Here is a 13,583-nt window from a genome sequence, read left to right as displayed (position 1 = left end):
TGTGTGTATGTATGTATGTATATATATATATATATATCAACACACCTCCAACGTTCTAATGAAACCTCACCTCCAAGCCGGAAACGTCTCTTTGTGGTGGTGTAGATAGCCGGTTTGCCCATGAGTGTCTGCCCCGTTCTCGCGTCACAACGTGATGACGTCGAGGGCGGAGCACTGACCCTCACCGAAAGCTTTATTACAACGCAGGAGGTGCAAGGAGGAGTGGCGAAATGGACAAATGGCGAAATGGGGCGGAGGCGGAGCTACACACAAAAACAGTGTCACGACCAATAAAACAACACGGGTACGGGCACAGGGGTGGAGGCGTAGCTTCAAACAAAAACAGAGCGTCGCGAACAATAGAAGAACACGGATAACAGTGTTTCACTGAAACTTGGAGGAAGCGAGGGAGAAAAGCAGCCTGAACATGCGAGGGAGGGAGGCAGGCAGGCAGCCTGAACGTGGGAGGGAGGGAGCCAGCCAGCCAGCCAGCCTGAACGTGGGTGCGAGAGGGAGGGAGGCAGCCTGAACGTGGGTGCGAGGGAGGGAGGGAGGGAGGGAGGGAGCCTGACCGTGGGAGTGGGCGGGAGGGAGGGGGCCACGACCCTGACAGGTGGAGGGAGGGGGGGCCATGACCCTGAAGCTGGGAGGGGGAGGGAAGGAAAAATGCGAGGGGGAGGGGAAAGGGGGAGGGAAAACGGGGAGAGGAAGGAGGGCGGGAGACGGAGGGGGGGCCCATGCCGCACACTCTCATTCTTTCTCACACACACACTCTCATTCTCACACACACAGTCACACACACACACAAACACACACTCGCACATTCACTCTCTCTCTCATACACAGTCACTCTCACACACTCTCTCTCAAACATACACACTCCGAGGCACACCTTGCTAGCGCCCGTTCTCACACAGACAGCCTCACTCTGTCACACACACACACACACTCGCACATTCACTCTGTCTCTCTCACACAATCACTCTCACACACACAGACAAGAACTACACACACAGGAAACAGAACAGAGGAAACAGGAACAGAGCTTGGCTTAAACACAGAGCTTAACTATAGCAAGAGTCAAAAGCAGGGCTAGGCTAAAAGCAGCAACCAAGGGTAGAGTTAAACAGATACAGAAACCAAGGGCAGGGTGCGGCTCTAGAGCCAGGCTTTCAGGATCAAGGTAGAAAAGCAAACACACAGAAACAAAGGAAAGCATTGAAACACAAGACTCTGAGGAACACAGAACCGACCTTCAGGAGCAAGCCTCTCAGGAACCAAGCCAAGCAGGGAAATCCTCTAAACAGGTAACACAAGATTAAGAGATGTCTTGCAAAGGCAATGTAGGAAAGCTCCCTGGGTCCTTATAAAGGAGTTGGCTGCTGATGTCACAAGTAGGAAATGAAACAGAAGCAGGGAGACCAAAGCGAGGCTTGACTTACAGGAAGAACAACAACAGGAAATGAAGCAGAAGCAGGGATACCAAAGCGAGGCTTGGCTTACAGGAAGAACAACAACAGGGAAAAAGGCAGACTAGAGAGGTTACAGAGCTAGATACTGAGAAACAGTAGGTCTGAACATAAGGGCACGGCCACAACCGTGACAAGGGGGCAGAGAAATGTGAATGTGCCATTGAGGATGGTGGGGGAGACTGGAGCTTGGAAATTGGAGGAAATTTTGGTCCTTAGGATTGGGAAATTCTGTGCAGAAAATCTACAAATGGCATAATTTTGCAGAATTTTCAACACTTGTACAGAATTCCCCCAGGAGTAAACTGAAATAAATTTGCTTTCTCTGAGTACCTATAAGTTATCTGATATGATAGTTATGTTAATGTAGATGATCTGTGATGTAACATGTGGTTTTTTTGTTAATTTGTTTTCTTAGATTGTAATCTGCAATGAACCATTCGTGGTATTTGCGGAATAAAAGCAGTTCATAACATAAGATACTTAAATCAAATGTGCTTTAATGTATTGTTGTAAGGAATGAGGCCAGGTGTGGCTTATTACGATGTCTAAAGTTAAGCAGTTCAGCTTAATGTACTGATATATTTATACATGCATACATATACAGCCCAAAAATTAAGTTGCTTATATTGGACTGAATATTGGTGCCTTAAATTAGTTTCTAGGTATCCTCTGAATGTGGGGCTATTAGTTTATATTTTAGTAAAACAGGGACTTGACAAAATCTATATATATAAAAGGCACCACTGAAGCCTCCAGCCGGAAGTGTGAAGCACCAGAGATATCCGGTTTCCCCATGAGTGAAGGAAAACAGCACAGCAGGAAATCCCACGAAACTGTGAAGGACTCAGAGGGGGGAGGGGAGAGAGATGCCGTCACTTTCTCTGTAACAAAAACACAGAACAGCAGGAAACAACACTGAAGGACTGGACTCGGAGGGGGGGAGGGGGAGGGAGAGAGGGCAGAGGGCAGGGACACACACACTCCCACATGCACACTCTGAAGAAAACCTTGCTAGCCCCCGTTTCATTTGCATCAGAAACGGGGTTTTTTTTACTAGTTGTGTCATAATTTCAGCTCTTTATTTGAGGCTTTCTGAAAGAGGCAGGTCTTTACAAACCTTTTAAAGTTCCACACTGCTAAACTTCATCTTAAGGATGGTAGTTCTGTAAGAAAAGCGCTGTCTCTGATCCTTGTAAGCCTTGCTTCTGCTAAAGTAATGTGGAAGAGAGTTCTGAATATTTTTTGACATAATTAATTTTCTTGTGTTTTGATATATACTATATACACAGCATCACTGTGTGAAGAGTGACATTTTTCTGGTTTTGATTTTGCAGACATTGAAGATTTACCTCCAGCTGTCCAAGAAAAACTGTTTGATGAGGTGCTTGATAGGGATGTTCAAAAAGGTAAGTGCTGGGTTTTACGTAGACTTGCTCACCTCAGACTTCATTGCTGTTCTCCAAGAACAAGAAGTATAACAATCCCCACAAGTTGGTGATATTGCCAGTGGTGCTTCGAGAGAGATTTTCTTTAGTTGTTTATAGAGCTATATATGTATTCTCATTGACAATATGCAGGAAAGTATGTGTCATTTAACATTATGCTAGGCCCCTCTTCAGTATGTTTTTGTTCCCTGTTTCTGCATTTCGATTGATTGAGTCTTTTTACAAATTTTCTTTGCTTTATAGCTAATTTTGTTATGAGGGTGTCCTTGGTTGTGTGCTTTTCTGACTATTCTGGCTTAATTAGTCTTTAGGTTCTTTGATCTGAAGTTTCTTTTTCTCATAAGCAAAAGATGGACCGTACAGGTCTATTTGCCGTCATTTACTATGTTACTCGTATCAACTTACGCATCCAGCTTTTCCTACATAAGCACACAACTGTGGAACGCATTACCATAAGTGCATGAGTAATGCCACACTGGGAAAAGACCAAGGGTCCATCGAGCCCAGCATCCTGTCCACGACAGCGGCCAATCCAGGCCAAGGGCACCTGGCAAGCTTCCCAAACGTACAAACATTCTATACATGTTATTCCTGGAATTGTGGATTTTTCCCAAGTCCATTTAGTAGCGGTTTATGGACTTGTTCTTTAGGAAACTGTCTAACCCCTTTTTAAACTCTGTCAAGCTAACTGCCTTCACCACGTTCTCTGGCAACGAATTCCATAGTTTAATTATGCATTGGGTGAAGAATTATTTTCTCTGATTTGTTTTAAATTTACTACACTGTAGTTTCATCGTATGCCCCCTAGTCCTAGTATTTTTGGAAAGCGTGAACAGATGCTTCACATCCACCTGTTCCACTTCACTCATTATTTTATATACCTCTATCATGTTTCCCCTCAGCCGTCTCTTCTCCAAGCTGAAAAGCCCTAGCCTCCTTAGTCTTTCTTCATAGGGAAGTCGTCCCATCCCCACTATCATTTTAGTCGCCCTTTGCTGTACCTTTTCCAATTCTACTATATCTTTCTTGAGATGCAGCGACCAGAATTGAACACAATACTCAAGGTGCGGTCGCACCATGGAGCGATATAACGGCATTATGACATCCTCACATCTGTTTTCCATGCCTTTCCTAATAATACCCAACATTCTATTTGCTTTCCTAGCCGCAGCAGCACACTGAGCAGAAGGTTTCAGTGTATTATCGACGACGACACCCAGATCCCTTTCTTAGTCCGTAACTCCTAACGTGGAACCTTGCATGATGTAGCTATAATTCGGGTTCTTTTTTCCCACATGCATCACCTTGCACTTGCTCACATTAAACGTCATCTGCCATTTAGCTGCCCAGTCTCGTAAGGTCCTTCTGTAATTTTTCACAATCCTGTCGCGAGTTAACGACTTTGAATAACTTTGTGTCATCAGCAAATTTAATGACCTTGCTAGTTACTCCCATCTCTGAATCATTTATAAATATATTAAAAAGCAGCGGTCATAGTACAGACCCCTTAGGAATCCCACTAACTACCCTTCTCCATTGTGAATACTGCCCATTTAACCCCACTCTCTGTTTCCTATCCTTCAACCAGTTTTTAATCCACAATAGGACATTTCCTCCTATCCCATGACCCTCCAGTTTCCTCTGTAGCCTTTCATGAGGTACCTTGTCAAATGCCTTTTGAAAATTCAGATACACAATATCAACCGGCTCCCCTTTGTCCACATGTTTGTTTACTCCTTCAAAGAAGTGAAGTAAATTGATCAGGCAAGATTTCCCCACACAAAAGCCGTGCTGACTTGGTCTCAGTAATCCATGTCCTTGGATGTGCTCTGTAATTTTGTTTTTAATAATAGCCTCTACCGTTTTCCCCGGCACCGATGTCAGACTCACTGGTCTTGAAAACGACTTACGACCACCTAAACTTCCGGAAATCACTAAAAACCAATCTGTTCAAAAAGGCTTATCCTACCGATCCTACTTAAATGCCTGATCCCAGCAACACAACAAAACTAAAGTACGTAATGGACAAAACTCAACTCTTCCGTTGTATGATTCCCTAATGTGGCTTTGTATTAGTTCTCACCGGAGTCTGCAAGCGCCTCTCCGGTGTTATGTAAGCCACATTGAGCCTACCAATAGGTGGGAAAATGTGGGGTATAAATGTAACAAATAAATAAATATGTTGTTACTTATCAAAATTTGCTTATTTCTGATCTGACAAAGAAAGGCCACCTTCGAAAGCTAATCAAAAAATGTATTACGTTAGTCCAATAAAAAAAGGTATAATCTTATTTTCTTTTCTCTGTTTTCTTTTATTCTATTTCTATTGACTGGTTTTTTTATTTCAACATTTTTTATTGATGACACATATTATTATAACAACAACTAGGGGAGCACTCAGTGCCACCCCAATGATTTCCACTGTATAAATTGACATTAACATCCATCATCCGGCTTTCTTTTATACATTTTCTCCCCTCTTCCCTCCCACCCATTCCATATAGCTTCCCACCGAGTCTTGTACTCTGATAGACTCGGTGCTGTCTCTCCGCCTTCCCCTCCCAGTATTACTTCTACTAATCAGCCCTTCCTATTGACATTACTAAATAATTATCACATTCCATTTAAGATAATACTTTAACTGAACCATAGTTAACAAACAATTATTACTTGTAGATAACTACTATCACCAATTTGTAACATTGCTCTCTCCCTCCCACCTTTCCCATGCCCATTCAATTAATATCTTCTTCAATTGGCATTACTTTGCTTATTTGCATCATTCACACATCAGCTTCATTAATCTTATCATGAGACTTCAGACAATTGAATGTTCATTATCTGATTTTTTTTTTTTTTCCTTTATGGGCTCCCCTTCCCTCCCTCCTCTTCCCTTTACTAAATCTTCATCTTCCCCCCCCTCTCTCCTCCCCACCCCCCTTTGTAATCGTGTCTCGTGTTCCTAGTTATACTGTTGCCCTGTATGTAGGCTAACCTAGTATATTCAGAACATGGCTACGTGCTCGTGACGATATCTTGTGTAGGTATGCCCCCCAGATCTTTATAAATCTTTGGCGCCTCTTTAATGTATTCCGGGCGTCCTGCATTTCCCATAGCATAAGCTCATGTAGCTTATTTCTCCAATACCAATATGAGGGGCCTTTGTCCATTGTCCAGCAATTTAGAATGCATTTTTTCCCCAAAATACAAAGTTTACTGAGGAACAGCTTTTCTTCCAACGTTCCTCTATTCCACTTCATCGTGGAGCACAATATTGCCCTTTCAAAGGATAGATCCACCCGAAACCCCAGGACCCAACCCATGAACCTGGAGAGAGCTGTCCAAAATCCCCGTATCTCTCTGCATTGCCACAAGCCGTGGCTAAGTGTTGCATTTACTGTTGCGCATTTGGGACATTTATGTGTGTTCACCACTCCCGCATGCCATGCCTGCTTAACTGAAAAATATGCCCTGTGTATGGTGCGGAAGTGACATTCCTGTAACTCGGCACTGTGCACCACCCGTGCCCCTCCTTGAAGTGCCTCTAATATCTTCCCTTCTGTTATTTGGTCTTTCGCCTCCCGATTCCATCTTTCCACAACCATCTTAACATCTCTTTGTGGTTGTTTCCCCTCCAACACCTTGTGATACCCAGACACTGAGATCTGTCCTACTGCATCCCCTGCCAGAAGCTCCCTAATTTCCTTCTCAAAACCTGGTAGGAGACTTGTATTGGGGAGCTCATGTATATAATGTGAAAGTTGGATATAGGCTAACTTCTCCAACATCCCCCCCCCCCATAATGTCTCTCAAATTCCGAATAAGCCATAACAGTTCCATCCATTTGTAAAAAGTTTTCCAACAATATGACACCCTGTTTCCCCAGATCTTGGAAAAATTTGCTTTCTCTCCCAGGTGTAAACTCCGCATTACCCGTAATTGGTAGTAACACACTACACTCTGAACTGTGTTTCCATAGTTTCGTTATCTCTTTCCACAGATATCTTAAAGGTTGTAAAAGTATACTGTGTTTTATTTGCTGTGGGAGATCTTTTGTTTTTGCGTGTAATAAGTAGTTGAGATGCCAGGGACTGAAATGCAATCTCTCTAATTGTACATCTGTGTAATTGTTGGCACCCATAATCCAATCTCCTAAATGTCTTAAGAGGCATGCTTGGTTATATATACGCATGTTGGGGATCCCCAAGCCCCCTTTCGCCTGTGCCCCATTGAGATATTCCCACCTAAGTTTCGGTTTCCTTCCCGCCCAACAGAATCTTGCCACCTGTCTTTGGTGTGCCCGGAGGTCTTTTTCCCAAAGCCGTATTGGTAGTACTTGCAGTACGTATAACCATTTCGGGAACACCACCATTCGATACAAATGGATCCTACCCAAAAGTGTTAATGGCAAAGAACTCCATCTATTTAATTGTTCCCTCGTATCTCGCAACATTTGTGGAACATTAACAGTGTATATCTGAGCCGGATCTAAGGTCATTCTAATACCTAAGTATCGGAAGGACTCCATCGCCCACCGCAGTGGAAAATGCTCCCAATCTGCCTTTTTAATGTCTGGGCTCGCCAAGGCCTCCGATTTTGTCAAGTTTAAGTGAAACCCGGAAAAATCTCCATATTCTTTTATACTTTCCATTAGATGTCCCAAGGATTTCTTGGGACTTGTTATTATCACTAACAAATCATCTGCAAAAGCTGCTATTTTAAATTCCCGATCTTTTATTTGTACTCCCTTTATGTCTGCGTTATTACATATCTCCCTTATCAATGGGTCCAGCGTCAGGACAAAAAGTAATGGAGAGAGAGGGCAGCCTTGACGGGTACCTCGCCCAATGGGGAACCAATCCGAGGTCAATCCATTGACAAGAATTCTCGCTTTAGGATCAGTGTATAGAGTTTTAATCGCCCGCATAAAGAACCCTGTCACCCCATAAGCTTTGAGTGTTGCTAATAAGAATTCCCAATCCACCCGGTCAAAAGCCTTCTCAGCATCGAAGCTAATTAACATGGTTGATTGTCTTTCCCCCTGCGCTTTCTCCAATGCTAATAGTATTCTCCTCATGTTCTTTGCTATTTTCCTCCCCTGGACAAATCCTGCTTGTGGCTCTTCTATCAGAGATGGGAGACTTCTGGCCAATCTATTAGCCAACAATTTAGCCAAAAATTTGGCTTCTGAGTTTAAAAGTGAGATTGGTCGGTACGACTCCGGATGGAGAGCTGTTTTACCAGGTTTGAGCATTACTATTATATGGACCTGATTCATATATAACGGTAAAGAGCCTCTTTGAATCGTTAAATTAAACACCTCAGTCAGCATTGGGCCTATTTCCGCCTGTATTAACTTATAAAACTCATTCCTCAGTCCATCAGGGCCCGGTGCCTTTCCCAAGGGACTCTGCTTAATCACCCATATGACTTCTTCTGTTGTAATTTCCTCATTCAGTACCTTTAGTTCCTCAGCTTCCAATTGAGGTAAGTCAATGCTAGTCAGATATGTTTCGCTAGGTCTGACCAGATCCTCCTGTGGTTTATATAACTGTGCAAAGAAATCTTTAAATATCCCGGAAATTTCACTGTCCTTATGTACTAGTGACCCTTTACGGTCCCTAAGTGATAATATCTTTTGGTGGCTTACTCCTTTGCCCATTACCTTTGCCAGGAAACCCCCTCCCTTATTTGCAAATTTATAAAGCTGGTATTTATAATATGCCTGGGACTTTTTAACTGTGCGGTGTAATAACTCGTTGAGGCTCTGTTGGGCCTCTAACAATTGCACTCGGAGGCTCTGCGTATGTCCCAAGCTGTACTGACGTCGCAATTTAGTCACCCTCCGTTCTAATCTAAGGACTTCTTGGCGCCTCATTTTCTGCTTAAAGCTAACATAGGCTATTATGTCCCCTCTAAGCACTGCTTTAGCTGCTTCCCAATACAGTATCGGGTCATTTTTGTGGATCTCATTATTAATGCCAAAATCTTTCCAACATTTAGTCAAATGGGGTAAGAACTGTCCGTCTCTATATAGCCAAGTTGGGAATTTCCATATGTGATCCTCTCTTATCCCTCCATCTAACTCCAACCTCACCATAACCCAGGCATGATCGGAAACCACTATAGGCCCTATTTTTGCTGTGTCCACCTGTGTGAAAATGTCTCCAGTCACCAATATATAATCAATACGGGACAAGGTGGCATGAGCTCTCGATAGGTGGGTGTAGTCTCTTTCTAGGGGATTCAAAGTTCTCCACACATCTACCATCGTGAAAGCTTCTTCTATTGTTGCTATGCCCTTCCCTAGTGAGGCTCTCCTCCTCCCACTTGCACCCGATCTGTCTAGTACTGGATCTGCAACTTCATTAAAGTCTCCCCCCACTATAATCGGGGCTCCTCCTATCCCTTGCATGGCCTTAACGAGCTGCGTGTAGAAGCGCCGGTCAAACTTATTTGGCGCATAAATATTACATAACCAGATTGGTTGTCTGTCTAATACTACGGACGCCAACACGTATCTTCCCCCAATGTCTCTGACTACCTGGTTTACTTTCACCTGTATGCCTTTTCGTATCAGTGTAATCACTCCTCCTTTCCCCCCCACTGCCGGGGCTTCAAAAATTTCTCCCACCCACCATCTCTTCAATTTAGCATGTTCCATGCTTGTTAAATGTGTCTCCTGCAAAAATGCGATCGATGCCTTCTGATCATTAAGAATTTTTAAAATTTTTTGTCGTTTAATGGGGGAGTGGACACCCCCCACATTCCAAGTTACCACTTGTATTGGGGTCATGTGATCTCCATTTGAACGTCTTTACTTTCCTGTAATCTACCTACATTCTTTACGGAGGGGTGTCCCAGCCCCCACCCCTCCCTCTCCTCTTTCCAAAACACCATCATTCGCATGCCACACCATGTATCAATCATAATATCATTACTTGTACACAGACACCATGTTCCTTTCACAAATTTTATCCCTCCCTCGCATCCCTCCCCCCCTGATCTTCCCCATCCCTCCCCTCTCATCCTCCCCCCTCTTCCCCTCCTATCTTCCTCCCAAGGCCTTCCCATGCCTTTGACTTCTCTTGCCCTTTAAAACCCCTAAGTTATCTATAACCATCTATTTCCTTAGTTCACATTCCCCTTAGTAGTTACTAATTACTTATCCGGGGCACCCGAAATCTCTTCTCCCAACACCATTTAGGAGCCCTTGATATTCGTTCCATCTTAGTCACAACTGTTGTACAACAATAACCTTGAAACAATAGTTTGAACTTTCAAAACATTTTCCACCGTATACCACTTCATGCGGGCCTAAGCCCCAGAATCTCTTTCACCAAAGGGAAAACTCCCTCAGATGCCTGTCTTGGCTCGGACTCTGCTGCAAAGTCATGTGTCCGGTTCTTTCATTTCCACGTCCAGGAATCTTTGAGCCTCCTGGACTGTCTGAAAGGATCTCCACTGGTTTCCATGCTGAATTTTTAGAATGGCTGGGTATAACAGCATAAATCTGGTGTTCTTTGCAACCAATGTGGAGCATAAGGGATGAAAGCGACGTCTTTGTTCCTGTACTCCTGCCGAATAATCTTGGAAGATCTTTATTGGGGAGCCCTCGTATTGCAGAGAGTCTCGTCTCGTCCGGAATCCTCGCAGTATTTCTTCTTTATGAAGATAATTAAGTACTTTAATGATGACTATTCGTGGTCTCTGAAAATTTGGTTGCCAACGCCCTATCCTATGGGCTCGCTCGATACACAGTTCCCCACGGCTGTCTGATAGGGCCAGTTCTTTTTTCAACCACTGTTCTAACATTTGTCCAAGAAGTCTTTCTGGGACTTTTTCAGGGATACCCACAATTCTCAAGTTGCATCTCCTGGCACGGTTTTCCATATCATCCATTTTGTCCTGTTGCAACTTAAGTTGAGTCCTGAGCCTGGCAATTTCTTGCGTGTTCTGGGAGCTGGAGTCCTCCACCGTTGCTATCCGGGTCTCCGTCTCTCCTACTCTCTTCTCCGTTTCGGCTCCTGAAGATTCTAAATTCTTTAATTGCCCAGCCAACAAGTCAAACCGCGGATTGAGGGCTGCACTCACCGCTGCTGTTATTTGCGCCAATTGCTTATCAGTAAATTCTCCTCCAGTTGTACTTTTCGAATCCGCCATTTTATGGCTGGTTTTAGGTGGTGAGGACCTTTCTTTGTCAAATTTTGTGCCTCTACGAGTAATTCCAGATGGCATGGGTTTCAAGTATTGCTCCATACATTCAATAACATTCAATAGCACTTTTCTCAGTCTTTCTCCCAGCACCTCTGCGCGCAGCGCGATTTTATTAGACAAGTGGCCTCTATCCGGGTTCTGTTTAAATTCGGGGCTTCAAACGCCGTTGGATAATTGTATTGGGCTTTCCGCCCACCTCACTGCGGTGTCTTGTTTGCTTGCGTTAAGGTACCCCTTTAAGTTATGGGTAATTTCAATTTCCCAGCAAGCCCACTTTTTTGGGGGTTTCTTCTCTCTGTCCTGGGGTCCATACACCAAATTGCGTAATTATAACCCCCGAGAGAGCTTGTCCACTAGTTGTCTTTCCCTCGCTCTTTCCACTCTCTCGATGCCTCTTCTACTTCCGCTATCCAACTTGGCCCGTTAATTTCTTTCCCCGGATTCAACAGAGGATACTCACTGCCCTCGTCCCCTCAGCAGGACCCGGCCTTCTCCCATCCGTCAGGGCTCCTATCTCCTCTGTTGTTCGCTCGCACTTTCTTTAAAAGCTCCGGACTTCCTCCGCCGCCGCCATCTTGGATTCACTCGCACTCGCTTTAAAAGTTCTTTTTTTGTGCTAAATATGGCGCCGGCAATTTCGTTACTTTGTTCATCTGGACCCCGGGTGCCCTCCGTGCTCACTAGGTCTTTTTTTAGGAGCGGGACCTGTGATGGAAAAGTCGGGGTTTCATTTGGGCGGAGCGGAGCTCACAGCGCTGCTTCCATCTCGCTGCCCGTCTCCACCGGAAGTCCTATTGACTGGTTTTATAGAACAAATTGAGCTAGAAACTTTTCTCCTGTAAATCTAAATATCCCCAATAATTATATCAGTTTCATTAATGTAATTCTGATTAAGCCAGTTGTAATACTAATGCTGCTTTTTTACCTAGGACTAGCAATGGAAAGTGAACCTGTCAGAAATTGTCCACAGTATAGTAGCCAAAGTTAAAAAGCTACGGCAAGAGTAAGCAGGGTGAAGGACAAGAAACAGATTGAAAGACCTATTTTCTCTACTATCAGAGCTTGGGGGGAGGGTGGTTTGTCTGTTTTTTTTGGGGGGGTCTGGGTTAGAAGACAGAGAAGTACACCGCAATACAGATTCACAGGACAAATTTATTAAGCATTAAGCAATAAAGTCTAGAGAACAGATATATCAGGAAGCTAAACCTGTAGCCAGAAAGTTGAGAAATTAAGAATAAAATATCAGAAAAACACTAAGCAGTACTATGGTTCAGGTCCAGCACATGGAATGCTTCAAAGTAGTCTGTTTCCCTATGCAGAGCCCAGCCCCTCCCTCCTGCTGTGCAGTGATTACTTCCCAGTGAGTCAATCAATGCCTCTAATCAAAAACGTTCTCTAGGAAGGGGGGGGGGGGGAAATGGGACTTATAAGGGCATGCATTGCGCATTTTCCGTATCTGGTCTTGTTGGTGGCTCCCAATTTACCCTGCAGACCTTGGTATGTGAACCTCTGTGTCTTCTTGTAGAGGACCTACTTCCTTTGCCAAGGGGTTAGGGTTCCTCTGGCAGAGACAAGTAGAAATAGAGGATCCGGATCCCTTCTGGCTTACAGTTTGGCCATTGAAAGGAGGCATTTGAGGAGGCAGGGGTACTTTCCCTTGATTATTTCTACGCATTCAATCCCAAAACTCCTCTATGTCCCTAGCCTACTTTGGTGTCTGGCATGGTTTTGAATCCTGGGGCGCACGGTTTGTCTCCTTGGGTTCCCAATATTTTGGAATTCTTGCTGCAGGGCCTGGACCAAGGGCTGGCCTTGAGCTGTATGACAAACAGTGGGTTTGTAAGTCTGTAGACTTGAAATGTATTTCTTTGGTTTGGCCAGCAGGTAGTGCATGCTTTATGTTTAAAGCTGTTACAGAGAAATGACTGTCCCTTCTTTAGTTTAATACAGAGAGGAAGGTAACCTGCAGTGATGTGGCCAGCTACTTTTAAAAAATTTTGTTATAGACTCTGATTGGCCCAGGAGCTCAAATTCAGTCTGGAAATACTGGATTTTTCTCCAGTCTAAATTTGGAAGTAGAGAGAGAAAGACCTTTTTACTTAGACCCTGTGAACAGTTATATTTAGTAACCTGTGAACAGCTGTATTTCGTGTACTTCCCAGGCACTATCCATGTAATGATAAAATGTTTAGATAGTTTTATAATTGATCCTTATTCATTTACCTGCTATTTGCCTGTTATTTTTCATCTGTTTTTATAGTTCACTGTTCAATATATTTTATTACAAAAAAACCTTTTTTAGTTTATTGATTCGGCTTATCTGGGCTGACTAAGAATCCTGGTGATTTGTGTGTTGGGTCTGTGAGTGTTTTCTAGGAACTATGGGACCACTGGGAGTATGTCGCCATTAACCTAGAAACCACTGGGGATAACTTGAGAGCGGGACACT

At 43.9% G+C, this 13,583-nt stretch overlaps 1 protein-coding gene across 2 annotated transcripts in view; it reads left to right on the top strand.

Moving 5' to 3' along the window:
- ZRANB1 (zinc finger RANBP2-type containing 1) overlaps positions 1-13,583 on the top strand; it is a gene marked incomplete at its 5' end in the record, with an annotated part of 249,239 nt that overhangs the window by 77,677 nt on the left and 157,979 nt on the right. For both annotated transcript variants that reach the window (XM_030202551.1, XM_030202549.1), the window contains 1 exon segment: positions 2,807-2,878. In XM_030202551.1, coding sequence (XP_030058411.1) covers positions 2,807-2,878 — 72 coding nt within the window.

The sequence above is a fragment of the Microcaecilia unicolor genome, chromosome 5, assembly GCF_901765095.1.
Source record: "Microcaecilia unicolor chromosome 5, aMicUni1.1, whole genome shotgun sequence".
Classification (NCBI taxonomy): Eukaryota; Metazoa; Chordata; class Amphibia; order Gymnophiona; family Siphonopidae; genus Microcaecilia; species Microcaecilia unicolor.
The sequence above is the reverse complement of the archived record's forward strand: the minus strand, read 5'-3'. Positions and strand labels throughout refer to the sequence as shown.